The 17591-nt window shown below is 49.1% G+C and overlaps 1 protein-coding gene across 1 annotated transcript; it reads right to left on the bottom strand.

Annotated features, from left to right (window-relative positions):
* Positions 1–14190: 14190 nt before the first annotated feature.
* On the bottom strand, positions 14191–15900 carry LOC123093303 (alpha-amylase isozyme 3D-like). Its single transcript, XM_044515225.1, has 3 exons — positions 15759–15900; positions 14745–15683; positions 14191–14662 (listed from the first exon to the last, which is right to left on the bottom strand). The coding sequence occupies exons 1-3, from the start codon at positions 15852–15854 to the stop codon at positions 14381–14383; spliced, it is 1317 nt and encodes a 438-aa protein (XP_044371160.1). The 5' UTR covers positions 15855–15900; the 3' UTR covers positions 14191–14380.
* Positions 15901–17591: the final 1691 nt, after the last annotated feature.

Raw genomic sequence — 17591 nt, 5'->3', positions numbered from 1 at the left:
AGGTCTTGAGCCACAAGCCGAAGTGGGGCTGGATGTAGAGGAAGGCCTCGCACACGACGATAAACGCCGAGATGTTGAGGATGAAATTCGGGGCCAGATCATGGAAATCTAGGCCATAGTAGAACATGAGCCCCCGGACAAAGGGATGAAGTGGGAAGCCCAGTCCGCGAAGGAAATGGGGAAGAATTACTACCCTCTCATGGGGCCTGGGGGTGGGGATGAGCTCTCCCTCGTCGGGGAGCCGGTGCGCGATGTCGCTGGACAAATATCCGGCGTCACGCAGCTTCTAGATCTGCCCCTCCATGATGGAGGAGGCCATCCACTTGCCTCCCACTCCGGACATAGTTGGAGAAGGTTGAGGTGAGAAGTGCGGACTTGGGCGCTGGAGCTCGAGTTCACGGAGATGGATAAGCCAAGGAGGAAGAAGGCGCAGGTAAAAGGGTTGGATCTTTACCCCTTATATGGGCGGACAAAACATGTGTCCCCACCGGCCTGGTAAAACTCGCTTATCTCCCAAGCGTCACAATCAATGGCGCGGTTGGGTTACCCACGTCCGTATTGATGGGAATCCCGGAATAAGGGGAACACGATCTCTGCTTCGACAAGACGTGCCAAGGAAACCGCTTCGCTGAACGCGCGGAGGTAGAACAATAAAAACAATTTGAGTAAAGGTTTGGTAGTGGTGTGACGTCACGCCACAAAATACGTCAGCAGATTGAACTTGTGTAATATTATTCTCTCTACGATGGTACGTGGAATTTATTTTTGCAGAGCCAGACACTATCCTGGTGTTCACAATCTTCTATAAATTATTCGGAGGAAGAACCCGCCTTGCAATGCCGAAGACAACATGCGCGCCGGACTCGTCGTCATTGAAGCCTGGTTCAGGGGCTACTGAGGGAGTTCCGGACTAGGGGGTGTCCGGATAGCCGAACTATCATGATCGGCCGGACTCCAAGATTATGAAGATACAAGACTGAAGACTTCGTCCTGTGTCCGGATGGGACTTTCCTTGGCGTGGAAGGCAAGCTTGGCGATACGGATATGTAGATCTCCTACCATTGTAACCGACTCTGTGTAACCCTAGCCCTCTCCGGTGTCTATATAAACCGGATGGCTTTAGTCCATAGGACGAACAACAATCATACCATAGGCTAGCTTCTAGGGTTTAGCCTCCTTGATCTCGTGGTAGATCTACTCTTGTAACACACATCATCAATATTAATCAAGCAGGACGTAGGGTTTTACCTCCATCAAGAGGGCCCGAACCTGGGTAAAACATCGTGTCCCTTGTCTCCTGTTACCATCCGCCTAGACGCACAGTTCGGGACCCCCTACCCGAGATCCGCCGGTTTTGACACCGACAAAGACCATGATGAAAATGTTGAGTGGCTCTTATATGCATTGTTGTTGATTTAACCAAGAGCCCATATTACCTTGTCTTCTCCTTTAAATTGAATGCTTGCAGATTCCAGCTTAGTCCAATGCACGTGCACTATTATTGTTATCCACACCATTCGGTCGTGCAAGTGAAAGGCAATAATGACGATATATGATGAAATGATTGAGATGAGAGAAGCTGGTATGAACTCGGCCTCTCTTATTTTTGTAAATATGATTAGTTCATCGTTCATGATTCAGCCTATTATGAATAAACATGTTTGCAATGACAATTAGAGATTATAGTTGCTTATGCCATGTTTAATTAGCTAGGAGTTTATAATGGTTTACCTTGCGTGCCAACATGTTATTAAAATGGTTGTGATGTGGTATGATAGGGTGGTATCCTCCTTTGAATGATTCGAGTGACTTGACTTGGCACATGTTCACGCATGTAGTTGAAACAAAATCAACATAGCCTTCACGATATTTATGTTCATGGTGGATTATATCCTACTCATGCTTGCACTCAGTGTTGATTAATTTTAATGCATGTTCATGACTATTCTCGCTCTCTAGTTGGTCGCTTCCCAGTCTCTTTCTAGCCTTCACCTATACTAAGCCGGAATACTGCTTGTGCATCCAAAATCCATAAAGCCCAAAGTTATTCCATATGAGTCCACCATACCTTCCTATATGCGGTATCTACCTGCCGTTCCAAGTAAATTTGTATGTGCCAAACTCCAAATCTTCAAATAAAATTCTATTTTGTATGCTCGAACAGCTCATGTATCAACTAGGGTTGTCTGTATCTTCCATGCTAGGCGGGTTATTCTCAAGAGTGGACTCCGCTCCTCACTCACGAGAAAATGGATGGTCACCGGGATGCCCAGTCCCATGCTCAAATCAAATCAAATAATTTCAAACAAAACTCCCCTAGGATTGTTGTTAGTTGGAGGCACCCGTTGTTTCGGGCAAGCCATGGATTGATGCTTGTTGGTGGTGGGGGAGTATAAACTTTACCATTCTATTTGGAAACCGCCTATAATGTGTGTAGCATGGAAGATATCGAGATCTCTTGGTTGTTATGTTGATAGTGAAAGTATACCGCTCAAAATATTAATTATCTCTATTTAAAAATCCTGCTCTGGCGCCTCTACAAATTCCCGCTTCCCTCTGCGAAGGGCCTATCTATTTAGTTTTATGTTGAGTCATCACCCTCTTATTAAAAAGCACCCGCTGGAGAGCACTGTTGTCATTTGCATACATTACTATTAATTTATATTGAGTATGACTATGTCTAGATCTCTTTTACCATGAATTACAATGTTTAGTCAGACCTTGATCTTCAAAGGTGCTCTGCATTTATGTTTTGCGGTGTCAGAAAGGGCTAGCGAGATACCATCTTGTTATATCATATTATGATTGTTTTGAGAAAGTGTTGTCATCCGAGATTTATTATTATTGCTCGCTAGTTGATTATGCCATTGATATGAGTAAACATGAGACCTAAGTGTTATTGTGAATATGGTTAGTTCATAATCTTTGCTGAAAACTTGAATGCTGGCTTTACATCTTTGCAACAATAAGAGCAAACAGAGTTTGTAAAAGTTTTTCTTTATCACTTTCAGTTTGTCAACTGAATTGCTTGAGGACAAGCAAAGGTTTAAGCTTGGGGGAGTTGATACGTCTCCGTCGTATATACTTTTCCAAACACTTTTGCCCTTTCTTTGGACTCTAACTTGCATGATTTGAATGGAACTAACCCGGACTGACGCTGTTTTCAGCAGAACTGCCATGGTATTATTTTTGTGCAGAAATAAAAGTTCTCGGAATGACCTGAAAATCCACGGAGCAACTTTTTGGAATTAATAAAAAATACTGGCGAAAGAATCAGCACGAGGGGGCCCACACCCTGTCCACGAGGGTGGGGGCGCCCCCCCCCCCCCAGGGCGCGCCCCTGCCTCATGGGCCCCCTGAAGCTCCACCGACCTCAGCTCCAACTCCATATATTCACGTTCAGTGAGAAAAAAATCAGAGAGAAGGATTCATCGCGTTTTACGAAACGGAGCCGCCGCCAAGCCCTAAAATTTTTTGGGAGGACTGATCTAGAGTCCGTTCGGGGCTCCGGAGAGGGGAATCCGTCATCATCAACCTTCCTCCATCACCAATTTCATGATGCTCACCGCTGTGCGTGAGTAATTCCATCATAGGCTTGCTAGATGGTGACGGGTTGGATGATATTTACCATGTAATTAAGTTGGTTTTGTTAGGGTTTGATCCCTAGTATCCATTATGTTCTGAGATTGATGTTGTATGACTTTGCTATGCTTAATGCTTGTCACTAGGGCCCGAGTGCCATGATTTCAGATCTGAACTTATTATGTTTTCATGAATATATGTGAGTTCTTGATCCTATCTTGCAAGTCTATAGTCACCTATTATGTGTTATGATCCATTAACCCCGAAGTGACAATAAACGGGATACTTACCGGTGATGACCGTAGTTTGAGGAGTTCATGTACTCACTAAGTGTTAATGCTTTGGTCTGGTACTCTATTAAAAGGAGGCCTTAATATCCCTTAGTTTCCAATAGGACCCCGCTGCCATGGAGGGTAGGACAAAAGATGGCATGCAAGTTCTTTTCCATAAGCACGTATGACTATATTCGGAATACATGCCTACATTACATTGATGAACTAGAGCTAGTTCTGTGTCACCCTATGTTATAACTATTACATGAGGACTCGCATCCGACATAATTATCCATCACTGATCTAATGCCTACGAGCTTTTCACATATTGCTTTTTGCCTAGTTACTTTACCGTTGTTGTTGTTACAATTACTACAAAACTGCTACTGTTACTTTTGCCACTGTTACCGTTAATTCCATACTACTTTGCTAATAAATACTTTGATGTAGATATTAAGTTATCTAGGTGAGGTTGAATTGACAACTCAACTTCTAATACTTGAGAATATTCTTTGGTTCCCCTTGTGTCGAATCAATAAATTTGGGTTGAATATTCTACCCTCGAAAACTGTTGCGATCCCCTATACTTGTGGGTTATCACTCGCTTCGTCTGCACCTAGGCCCACCACCGAACGACCACCTTCCCTTATTACCTTATCTATCTTCAAGGACAATGCCATCGACTCATTCTTTCACTCATGCACGAGCGCATCTCCTCTACCGCAACCTCTGCTCCCCCCTTTTCTTCATCTCTGTAGATGCTCGCCTCCCCCCCCCACCGGCAACTAGCTGTGCTGCCGGCCATGGCCACCGCGCCTCCCCCACCGTGGCTGCCCCACCCCGCGCCATCACCCCCATAAGGGACCGGTGCTGCAAACCAACACCCACTAGTGATGCCGATGGCGGCGAGAAGTGATGGAGAGTCACGGCGGCCGGCATTGGGGTGTTGCAACTACGGCGACAAGTGATGGAGATCTAGCCTTTTCTTTTCTTGGAAGAAACCCCAAATTTTGCTGCCAAGGCCCTAGCTTTTTGCTGGAACTAGTGTAAGATTTTGGTACCATCATGTTCGGTTTTTTAGGAACCGACCCAAATTTTTGCTGCCATGTCATTTGCTTTTTGGGACAACCGGTTTTCAATTTTGCTTCCACCATCTTCAGTTTTTGCTGGAACTAACACTACTAGGGAAAAGCCTATACACAGAATCTTAGCAGCAGCGCGGCTCAAAAAGGAGCGCTGCTGCTAATTAGCAGCAGCGCGGGCGAGTAAAACTCGCTACTGACAAACGTTTAGCAGTAGCGCACTTTGTGATACCCGCGCTGCTACAAATAGCGACCGACAGTGCCCCCAAAACTCCATTTAGTAGCAGCGCGGTCCCGCAAGACGCGCTACTAGTATGGATTTAGTAGTAGCGCACTTTTTCTGAGGTCGCTGCTGCTAATTCTCAAATGTGACACACTTTTTGTCTCGGTTAGCAGTAGCACTTCTGACATAAATGCGCTGCTGCTACTTTCGTATCAGCAGCGCGTTTTACGTCCCGCGCTACTGATAATCCGCACCAACCCACCACCTTTCCCCACCCGTCCCCTCCCCTCCCCCTCCACTCTTCCCTTTCCCCTACCTCCCACATCCTCCCACTCTCACTCTTCTTCCTCCTCAACACTTCTCCCCCATTACTCTCCCTCTTCTACCTACCTTTCTCTCTCTTCATTACTCCTACCTAACTACACCATCTTCATTAATGCATCTCCTTTCTCTTTTTCCTTCCCCCTCCACTAGTTGAATTTGTCTCCTCCCAAATTAGGTAGCTAGGTAGATGTAGCATTTACTTAAGTGACCTATTTTCCCCCTAACTAGATCTATCTTTGTCAAGAAGAGATTTGGGCACTTTTGGTCTCCCTACATCATCATCTCATCACCGTGCTCGATCTCGAGATAGAGGTGATGAAAATATCATGCTTTTGCAAAATGGAAATATGTTTATGTGTGTGTGATATGTTTGTGGAAATTGTGTGTATGGCATGAGTTGACGCCAAATTGTGCTTTTGAGTTGCCTATGTTTTGCCGAAATGTCGATTTATTTCCGTTTCGGCGAATTCCGGGTAAACTCTAGATCCATATATGTCCTATTTTTAGGAAAGGTCATGCCAAATTTTTGTATGACTTTGATGCATGCACGCATTTTTATAATCAATTTGTTTTATTATTACCGTGCAGACGTTCATGATGGTCAGTGGAACGATGGTGGACAGGTGGTTGCGGTCGGCGGTGCAGGACATGAAAGAAAATAACCTGACAGAGGTTTTATGTCCGTGTCGAAAATGCAAAGGAATAGTTTGGATCGACCCCTATGACGATGTTCGTGTCGAAGCGCACCTGCTCATGACTGGTTTTATGGATGGCTATACTCGGTGGATAACTGAAGATGAGGATGACGATGTTGAGGATGCCGAGGCAGGCAATGATGACATGGGGCAAGACGAAGAGATGATCGATAATGGCGGCGGGGAAGAGGCCGGACATGGCAGCGGAGAAGGGGCCGGACATGGCGGAGGAGAAGGAGCTGGACATGGCGGCGGACAGAACGACATGGACTCCACGCAGCAGAGTTCGTCGGTAATAAGTTCAATCGTGCGGGACCCTCATGTTCAAGCATTGCTTCACAAGGAGACGAGTACTGAGAGAGCTGCTTCTAGAGAGGAGGCTAAGCTGGAGCAACTGGTGGTAGACTCGAACACTCCATTGTATGATGGTTGCAATCCTGAGGTGACCCGCTTGAGTTTCATGCTCCAACTCCTGAAGACGAAGGCTAAAAACAAATGGACCGACACTAGCCTCGATGAGCATCTCAAGTACCTAAAGGATGTTCTTCCCGCGGGTAATCTATGTCCTACTAGTATTGATGAGGCCAAGAAGATCGTGTGCCCTCTTGATCTGCCACACGTTAGATACCATGCATGCATCAACGATTGCATAATTTATCGGAAGGAGAACGCGGAAAAAACAAGCTGTCCGGTGTGCAATGCTTCCCGATACAAGAAGGCCGGGAAGAAATGTCCCCAGAAAGTTGTATGGTACTTACCGATCACTCCCCGTCTCCAGAGGTATTTTGTAGATCCCAAGGAAGCAAAGCTAATGCGCTGGCACGCGGAGAGGAAGAAGCCCGACGATGGAGATGATCTAAAGCTGAGACACGTGAAGGATGGAAGCCAGTGGAGAGCGTTGAGCAAGCTGAGACATGTCATCTCTCGAAAGTCGATCAGTGTGAAGCAGCTCCAAAGGCTACAGGAAGAGATCGTTGTGATACTGAATGAGCTTGAGATGTACTTCCCACCCGCGTTCTTTGACGTGATGGTGCATCTGTGTGTCCATATTGTGGATGACATAATAGACATGGGGCCGTCATTCCTGCACAACATGATGTTGTTCGAGAGGATGAATGGGATCATCAAAGGATTCGTTCGTAACATGTCCCGTCCGGATGGAAGCATCGTCCAAGGCTATTTGGCACAGGAGTGCATCTCTTTCTGTGAGAATTTTCTATATGGCGCAGACCAGCCGCCTGGTGTTAGTGTTGGTTTTCCCATTAACAAGCACGATGGGAGGCTCGAAGGAGATGGTCACTGCAACGGTCGCAGGGAACTGCACGTGGCATACTCAGATCGACACAGCGAATTTGACAGAGCAAACTTGGTAGTTCTACAACACCTAGACGAGGTAGATCCTTTCATGGCACTTCACAAAGAAATTATCGCAAAGAAATATCATGACCAGGGGGTATGCAGGACGGACGCCGAAGTTACTAGAGAGCACAACTCCACTTTCCTGCATTGGTTCAAAGAGCATATTATTGCTAATCCCCCGAAGGAGGGCTCTAAGGACGGATTGCTCATATACGCCTTAGCACATGGCCCCTCGCCCAACCTCGTAACCTATCAGGCATATGATATCAACGGATACACGTTGTACACGGAGGCCAAAGATATGGACAGTGATGATCAGAACTCAGGGGTGACGATGGAATGCATGACCGGCAGCGACAACGGCAAAACTGAACGATTTTATGGAAGGGTCGAGGAGATCTGGGAGCTTCACTACTCTGGACTGCACAACACGACTATGTTCCATGTCAGATGGGCTAAGAATGTCGAAAGAGAAAGCCAGATTTTCACTACCATGACTATACCCGATGCCAAGAGCTCTACCATGAACGCTATCGCAAAAAACGAGCCATGGGTACACGCTAAGCACGTGACACAATGCTTCTTCATAACTGACCCGCGCAATCCCAGTCGTGTTGTCGTGAGGAGAGGCAAAAGGAACATCATTGGAATGGATGGAGTCGCCAACGAGGAAGACTATGATCAGTACGGCAACCCAATGAGGGAACATGACGATGATGATGAAGTATACGTCAAAAGAAGAATAAATACTGCATTACCTAAGAAAAATCGTACTCCATGGAAAAGGCAAAGTCACAATGAGGGGCTCAATTATTCTTTGACGAACAAGAAGGGAAAGAAGCTGACTCAAAAACGAAAACGTCAGCACTGAGGAACCGTATGTTATCGGTCAAATGATGTAATATATATATATATATGTTCCTATTTTGTATACACACTTAGCCATTATTATGCATGGGTCCAATGATGTAATATATATGTTCCTATTTTGCATACATATTTAACCGTCAAATGATGCAATATATATCGCCCTCCATTTGTTCACTGCCCTCGGGAAATAAAAGTGGGATAAAATAAAGGAAAAACTGGCAGTAGCGAAGGTAGTAGCGGCGCGTTTTGTCTAAACCACTACAGCTACTGAAGTTAGTAGTAGCGCATTTCGTATAAAGTGCTACAGATACTGAAGGTAATAGCAGCGCGTTTTGTCCAAATGCGCTACTGCTACGTCCATTTAACCCAAAATTCTCACTCGCCCTGCTTCATCCCGCCTTTTCCCCCCAAATCCCCACTCTCTCTTTCCCCGTCGCACCGCCACGCCCGACCCGGTCCCGGTGCTCGCCCCCGACTCCGGCGCCGGCGCTCGCTCCCAACCTCGGCGCTCGCCCCTGACCCGGCCCTTGCCCCCGACCCCGACCCCAGCGCTCGCCCCTGACCCCGGCGCCGGCGCTCGCCCCTGACCCCGGCACGCTCGCCCCCGACCCGTCGGCCCTCGCCTCCCTCCTCTCCCCTCCCGGTCGTCGTCGGGCCTGCCTCCTCGCCCCTGCACCCTCTGTAAACCCCCCCCCTCTCTCTGCTAGGGTTCTTCGGTTAATTTACATAGGTTTTAATTTAGTTAGGGCAGTATGTTAATTAGGTTATCTATTTAGTTATGAATTTAGCTAGGTTTCAAAATTAGCTGAATTTATATGCAAATTTGAACTGGACATGTGATATGTGCATATGTCATGGTTTGGACATGTCATGTTTGGAAAATGATCCGAGTGGCCTATGTTACACCGGAATGTTGATTCATTTCCGTTCTGGTGAATTTCAGGCGCTCGATATGTCCATTTTTTAGCAAAGGTCATGCCGAAATTTTCCGTGAATAAAGGCATGATTTGTGCTACATAGTTGGCATATCGAGTGCTGGCACATAGATTTCTTTTTATGTCATTTCTCATTTATTCATACTTTTAGAAATAAATGAGGACACTTAATCATAGGAAACATGTCGAACAACGAAGAAACTGGGCCTTCTGACCAAGATGCAGACGAGATGGATTATGAGGGTGAACAAGAGTACCTCGACTATTTGACTGCTAAGCAAGGTTTGCAGGTCAGCCTCGATGATGGTACTGACACCGACATCGACACCGACGGTGCCGGCACCGATGGCGGCACCGAGACCAGTGGGGAAGGTACCGGCCCCGATGCCGCTACCGAAAAGAGGAAGCATAAGAAGCAGAGGATACGAAAACCTAACAAACTAGGGATTGGACGACTTGTGATCACAAAGATGGCACCTGGCAAGTTTGAGCCGTTAGAGCCGGAAGAACCTCGCAAGTGCTATGGGAACCAAGTAGGATGCGTCCTACAGGAATGCGCGAGCATCAACGACGATGACTTAAGGAGTAAAGAACATTTGACGCAGTTGCTCCTAACGAAGTTCCACAAGAGATTCAAGTTCCCCGACCGGGATGATAACATAGAACAACCGTGGGATGATCCGAAGATGAAAAAGATTAACAATCACGCCATGGGCATGTTCAGCAATGATTTGGCCTCCTGGAAAGGGAGGGTGAAACGAGCTATTGAGGCTGATGAACCCCTGTCCAAGATTCTGGAGGAAAATCTGACACTTACGGAAGAGGAGTTTGAAAAGTTCAAGGACACTTGCACTACCGAGGCAGCCAAGGCTAAGGCTGTGAAATTCAAGAGCCTTCAGCAAAGGAACACGGGGAAGCATCGCCTCGGAAGCCGTGGCTACCTCGGTAAAAGGCCCATATGGGATAAGGAGGACGCGGAACGTGAAGCCGCGGGTCTCCCAGACCCCTTCGCGAAGTTCACCAACCCCTTGGAGCGTGACTTCATCAGGGCCCGCTACAAGTGGGATAAGGAGAAAAACGTTTTTTACACGGACAAGATCACGAGGAAATTGATTAGACTACTGGAGAAGCAACACCAGCTTGTAGCCGAAAGCCCTACTTCTCCGATGAGGCCCAAGTGGGACACCCCTCTCAACTGGGCCTTGAACGAACTTAAGGGACTCCCTTTGGACCAGCGGCCGCAATATGGTCGTGTCCACGGCGCTGGAGACGGCGCCACGTGGAAGGTGTTTTACAACGAGGGCCCGGAGGCCAAGAAGCAGAAAAAGAAGTTTAGTCAGGCGGACATCAATGCGAAGGTGAACCTTGCGGTCGAGAAAAAACCAGTTGAGGACACGAAAAAAGCAGCCGAGGACAAATATGAGTTGCTACAGCAGGCAGGCAATGCAGCTGTAACTACCTGCAGAAATCGGGGAAGGTGTGCCCAAGAAAAAGGAGAGGAAGAGATTGGGGAAGGTAACTGCCTCCAAACAAGTCAGAGCACATAGCAGCCAGACGATGCATTCTAAAGAGCGTGTACCCGTGAAAGGTGCGGTCATGTTCCATCTCACGGGCGAGCCGATGCTACCGCCGAAACCGCTGGAGGCACTATCAGGGGATCTCAGGAGACTGCACGACCATGTGCTGTCGACTGAGAAAAGCCTACTAGCCTCAAAGGATCCAGGATATCCGACATACGCGGCTCGTGTGCCTGAGGGGAAGTGCTACGTCGACACACGACCCGCGGAGCTGTTCTTCCTGCGGTTTGACCATATCTTTGAGATGTTTCTAACAAGGTGGCTTGATTTTACTATCGTCCGCCTTTTTGCGCTACATATGAGCTCTGTCATGAAGAGTGAAGAAGTCTCGCAAATCTATGTGGCAGATCCGTACTACATGCACGAGTCTTTCTTGAGTCTCGGCGACTTTGAGCGTGAAACTGCTAGGGAGTACCTCCAAAACTTCATGGTACAGAATAAGGACCAGGAAATTGTCCTCGTGCCTTATCATCCAAAGTAAGTCAGTTCCGGACAACCCTTTCGTACATTTCAATCATTCCTTCTCTCTCATATGGGGAATAATTTGAGGTGTCTTTTCCCCGCAGCAACGGGCGCGCCGTCCTTATCGTTCTTTACCCGCAAGTCTCCCACGCCGTGTATTTTGACCCTTCCAGAGACTACGAGAAAAAAGACTACACCCACATAATGAATATTCTAGATGATGATCTCCAAGGCTTCAGCTTTAGAGGTGGCCACGTGCAGATCAGGAAACAAAGGAACAAGAAGATGGGTTTCGCGCATAAAACTAACTTCTCCTGCATCCATGTCCCAAAACCAAGCAAGAAGGATGGATTCTACATCGTCCATCTCATGATTCAGTTCAACACGGATCACCAGAAGCTTCGCACGACAAGCAGAAATGATGATCATATCCACAAGTGGCTAGAATCTCATGGAGAAGCGGATTATAAACTTAGAGATGACTTCTTTCGCATCCAAAGCGACATTGCGACGATCATCATGAAAGAAGTCGTCGATGAGAAGGGGATGTTCCACCACGGCCCTATATCGCGAGCTGACGTCCGAACTCGCATAGGCATGCAACGTCTAGACCTCACGCCGTTCAAGAAGCTAGGGTTCATCCTCGATGATATGGAAGGATGGAACTTCTAGTGATTTATGATGCCGATGATTATGATATGTGTTGGTTGAACTTGTATACTTTTTGTAGCGATGAAACTTTGTGATGTCCATGGTCCCTGCCGAACTTGCGTAACGCTACTTTGTTAGTTTGCGTACGATGACCTGCGTACCTCTAGTTAATTAATTTGCGTATCGTATGTTGCATCTAGTTGCTAACCCTTTCTTTTTCGGTGTTGCTCTAGTATATTTTGTTGCATATATATGATTGTACATCCTCTTCTTGAACATGCATCTCTAACAGGTACCTAGTTTCTTGATGGCGAGATGGAATTGCTATCTCGTGTACAAAGGGAAGGTTCCGGGGTGTACAACGAGTGGCATGAGTGTCAGGCGCAAGTGAATGGGTTCACGGGCGCTAGCCATAAAGGCTTCAAAAGCAGACAAGAAGGAGAAGCTAGTTACTTGAGGTTCACGCTAGCGCGAGAGTGGACTCGTAACCGCCACCTCATGTACTGCATAGTTCCGCTCTCACTCATAGTGATAGCACTTCTTACGTATACCTTCGTTTAGATGGATGACGTTGTTGTAGTTGCAAGTATTCGAGACTTGCATGTATCGCTATTTTCGAGATGATGACAAGATATCACTTTGTGTTGGATGATGATTATGATGAGACTATTTGTATGTATATGCTATGATTACATTTGTGGTCTTACAGGCATTTGTACGTGTATCATGATGATATTTCTATGTGCTAAAGATTCTTCTATAAAGCCTGTTCAAATACAAAACAAATATGCCAAAAAAACTACTTAAATTAGCAGTAGCGAGTGTATAAAAGTTAGCAGCAGAGCCGCGATAGCAGTAGCGCGTCCAGGCAAAGAGCGCTAGAGCTATTAGCAGTAGCGAGCTCTCACAAACCACGCTGCTGCTACACTTGTGTAGCAGTAGCGCCGGTGAGCACACGCTACTGCTATGTGTTAGCTGTAGCGCCTTATTAGTAGCGCCTCCCCCCGCGCTACTGATACACCTAAAACCCGCGCTGCTGCTAGCCTTTTCCCTAGTAGTGTAAACAATTTTTTAGCTACCGCCATGTTTGTTTCTTGATGGAACCAACCCAAATTTTTTCTACCATTTTCATTTGTTTTTGGAACAACCACTGTACATTTTTGCTACCACCAACTTCGTTTTTTGCTGGAACCAATCAATTATTTTGCTACCATGTTTTTTGGGTGGAACCAGCGCATCACTTTCTTTGCTACCACCGTTTGAGTTTTTACTACAACTAATGTTCTCAATTGCTACATCCATTTATATGACACGCATCACGGCGTCATGTAATTTGCTGGAACTAGCAAACACTTTTGCTTGAAGCGGCATGATTGTATGTTGGAACTAGCGTTTCTTCTTACTGGAACTAGCAAATTTGTTTGCTACAAATCGACTACCGAAGTCTTTTTGCTGTTGAGATTTTTGCTGGAACCATCATTGTTTTTTGCTGGAACCGGCAAATCTTTTTGCTTCAACCAGCACTGGAGGTTTTTCTTGCTTTTTTGCTAGACATGGCGGTGCAAGTTGACAATGGCGGCGAGCCGGAGACAGGGACGTCGGGGATGCTCCAACCATGATGACAGCATGCTAGAACCCTCATGTGTTCGAGTTGCAACCATGACGAGAAGAGGCAGACGAGGCAAGTGCTGGGCACGAGCGGCAGGCAAGCGACATGCGAGCGCGGGTGACGGGCGCGGTGGCGCGGTGGCAAGAGTCGCGAGCAAGCACGGGAAGACGAGGGCTAGTGCGGGTGGCCGGGGAGCGCACGGATCTGGCATGTGCACACTCTGCCCTTTTTTCGTGTTTCCTCTGCGTGTTGAAACGAAGCAATCAGACTGTTGAGAAAGGATGTATCGGGCGGCTGGGGCTTGACCAACCCAACAGTTCAGCCGGCGCGCCGGCGCCTATCAGCGCCATAGAGAATATTAGTGGAGGCACATATTATCTAGCCCCGCCATGGGCCGATAGTGTTTGGCCCTCTTTTGAAGCTTCAACTTTATACTTGGTTTTAGCCTATTGTCATGGCTAGCGAGATGTTAGTAAAACAAGGTGTAGATAAACAGATGATAGATTACCATTTACAGTACAATTTTGACTTGTACAGAACTGAAACGGATGATAAACAAATCATGTGATACCATGCAGTATCATCCATTCATCCTATATCCTATAGCAGAGGGAAGCAATTTTCGTTATTGGTTTGGTTTACATGCTGAAACTGTAATAGATTAGGGTTTTCTTTCCATGGATATTTGATGAGGGGAGACGTGTGTCGTGTGTCTCAGTCAGCACTCAGCAGGTGCGGGCTAGAGGTGCCACCCGGCCGGGACACGAAGGCTGCCTTTCTCCCAGACGCAGTAGTCCTTGCCGTGCGCCGCGATGTGGAAATCCGACGGCACCGCGCCGCCCACGTCGTACCTCGTCCCGATCTTGACGAACACCCTCTCGTCGACGACGGCCACGTACAGGTCGGCGTCGGCGACGACGATCCGCAGCTTGCTCCCGGCGTGGACGCCGTTCCGCACCCTGATCGCCGCCAGCTTGGCCAGCTCCACCTTCAGGTTCCACTCGAACATGTGGTCGTAGAACTGCATCGCCATGATCTCAATGTGTTACGTACGTACGTACAGAGGAGAGGCATAGTACAGGTGAAGCGTGAAGAGGACTTACGATGCAGGGGACCCCGGGGTGGGTGAGGATGTAGGCGTAGCCCTGCATCACCTTGTCCGCCGGGAACGGCCACAGCTTCTGCGTCGACCCAGTGTCGTGGTTGTCGACGAACGTGACGGCCCTCTCCGGCAGCCAGCCGATCATGCCGGCCGCCTTCCCGGACCGGTCGCGCAGCCGCCACAGCTCGCCCTGCACGCCCGCCTGCAGCACCCCCTTGGTGGCGAAGTCGAACGCCATGACCGACGGTGACGCGGCCTCCACCCAGTCCACCAGCCCCTGCCGGCACTGGTCCTGGTTGTGCGACGGCCTGCCGTCGGCGTCGTAGGCCAGCGGGTTCCATATCTCCGCCACCACGAAGCCCGGCTTGACGGCGTCGATGTAGGTCCTGGCGACGGCGGGCGAGTAGCCCTTGGCGAAGTCGAGGCGCCAGCCGTCGAATCCGACGTCGGTCCTGAGCCAGCGGAGCCAGTCGGAGAGCTCCCTCTGCACCCGCGGGCTGAGGTGGTCGACGTCGGGCGCCGCGTCGAAGCCGTCGCCGGTGTCGCGGTGGCCCGTGCCGTCCGAGTACGTGGCGTCGTCGGCGCAGACCTCGGCGGGGCCCCAGTCGAGGCGGCCGTCGGGCGTCCCGCCCTCGAAGGCGCAGTAGACGCCGCGCGCGTCCTGCTTGTCGGCGGTCCGGTGGTTGATCACCACGTCGGCCACGCACTGTATTCCTCTGGCGTGGAAGGCGGCAAGCAGGGACCTGAGCTCCGCCGCCGTGCCGTACCTGGACGCGTCGAGGTCGCACAGCCGGCCCGGCATGTAGCCCTGGGGGGAGACGGAGTGCGAGGGCGGGGGGAGCCAGACGTGGGTGACGCCGGCGTCGGCGATGTCGCCGACCTGGGCCTTGAGGTGGTTGCACCAGCCCCCCTGCTTCTTCCACGACTCCCAGTTGAAGCCCTGCAAGCATCGCGTTAGTAAACAGTCAGCAGTGAAGCATCTACCGAGTGACGACGACGTATCACAGTGACGTACCTGGAAGAGGATCTGTGGCTTGGCTCGGACCAAGTTAGTGCAGCTGCTGCAGAGTGCCACGAGAAGCAGCAGACACAGGCTGCTCCAATGCTTCATCTGATGTCGTCAGTCTTTGTGGAGAAGAGAAGGGAATGGAATGGAGGATGACCGTTGTTTGCGCCGCCGGGGCCGGGGATATATATGTAGGTGATGGATGAGGAGTTGATATGGATGTGGATAGTACTACTACTACTACTGGATAAAGGCATCGCCAGGTATATTAATGGTGAGCAATGCTAGACTTACGAAGATATTCTACGTAAGCTAACGGCAGGCATATGTGGAGGATTGCTATTGGACTTAAGGGGGATGGGGCCCACCCCCCTGAAAATCACGAGGGGCAGAGATAATTAGCGAGAAGGATTTACGTAGAACTTTCGTAACTTCACGTAGGTGTAGAATTATTGATTAATGGTAGCCCCGCGTGGACTCGACCGATGGTCAGCGCGCAGGTATACGGCGGCACCTCTACTATAGCAGCAGGTATACGGCCTGCGCAGACGTCGGGGAAGAGGAGGAGGAATCAATGGAGGAATGGCGGGTTTGCTTTGCCTGCCGGTTACGGGCTACGGTGCTAATAACTACTCCCTATGTCCCAAAATATCGGAAATGTTAACGCCCACACGTGTGGGCGTTCACCATCTCGAACACACGCAACGATCATCGTTGGGTACTTTGTGCACGAATCTTGGCACAATCCGGTCATTTTTCTGCGCCACGTAGGACGAGGCGCGTGTGCGGTGTGCAAGACAGGTCGCCCGCACGTTGGTTGCCCTTCCGCGGTCAGCGGTTGCCACTCGGGGTCGTGCGGTGGAACTGCTATGCGCCCGCACGCCACGCGCCGACCGCGGTTGACGTCAAACACGTCGCGCACCTCTCCCCCCCTCTCCCTCACAGTGCCATTTACTCACCCCCGCAGTTACTAGCACAACCCACTTCGCATTTCAAACCATTGGAGGAGAAGACGAGGGGAGAAGGCAACGGCGGAGGCGGAAGAATCGACGGTGTTCGCGGCCGTCGGTGGTGGTCGCCGGAACGGAGCGGCTTCGCCGGAGCGCCTGCGGATTGAAGGTAATGCTCGCTCCAACTCTCACAATCCCTTCCTGCATTTTCCCCCCTTCCCTCCCTGTTCGATTCCTCGCTCGAGATTCGTAGAGATTCAGGCGATTTGGCGATGCGTCGGCGTTCCCGCCGGCGGCGGAGTCCTGTGCTAGCCGTTTTCGGTGGCACTGGGCAGTTTCGTGGCCGCCGCCGCGGCGGCCTCGTCGGGGTGGTTATGCCTGTCCAGAGGCACGCACTAGTTGTGCCTTGGGATTGGGCAGGTGTCTCCCGGTTTGTTAGTTGCGCATTGGTTCGAATTGGTGTTTGCAATCAGTTCGGGGGAGAACTTTGAGGTTGAATTTGAAGTCACTGTAGTTGCCATTGAACCCTAGATCTAGTTAGTTGTTTTTGAAACTGCAGTATGAGGCAAACGTGGTAGTTTGATCATGACTGTATGGCAACTAACTTACTGAATGAATGCGATAATTGCCATAAACGTGCTTTCCCATGCGGCAACTAACTTACTGAAATGACTGTGATAGTTGCCACAAACAAGCTTTCCCATGCGGCAACCAAATTATTGAATGACTGTGATAGTTGCCACACACACGCTCTTCCATGTGGCAACTAATTTGCTGAATTACTGTGATAGCAGCCACAAACATGTTGTTTCATTGTGGCAACTAATTTTCCTGAATGATTTGTGATAGTTGCCACACTGTATGAATGGTAAAGTGTAGTAAATCGGTAGTC

The sequence above is a fragment of the Triticum aestivum genome, chromosome 4B (genome assembly GCF_018294505.1).
Source record: "Triticum aestivum cultivar Chinese Spring chromosome 4B, IWGSC CS RefSeq v2.1, whole genome shotgun sequence".
NCBI lineage: Eukaryota > Viridiplantae > Streptophyta > Magnoliopsida > Poales > Poaceae > Triticum > Triticum aestivum.
Note: the sequence above shows the minus strand (reverse complement) of the source record. Positions and strands in the feature narration are given on the sequence as shown.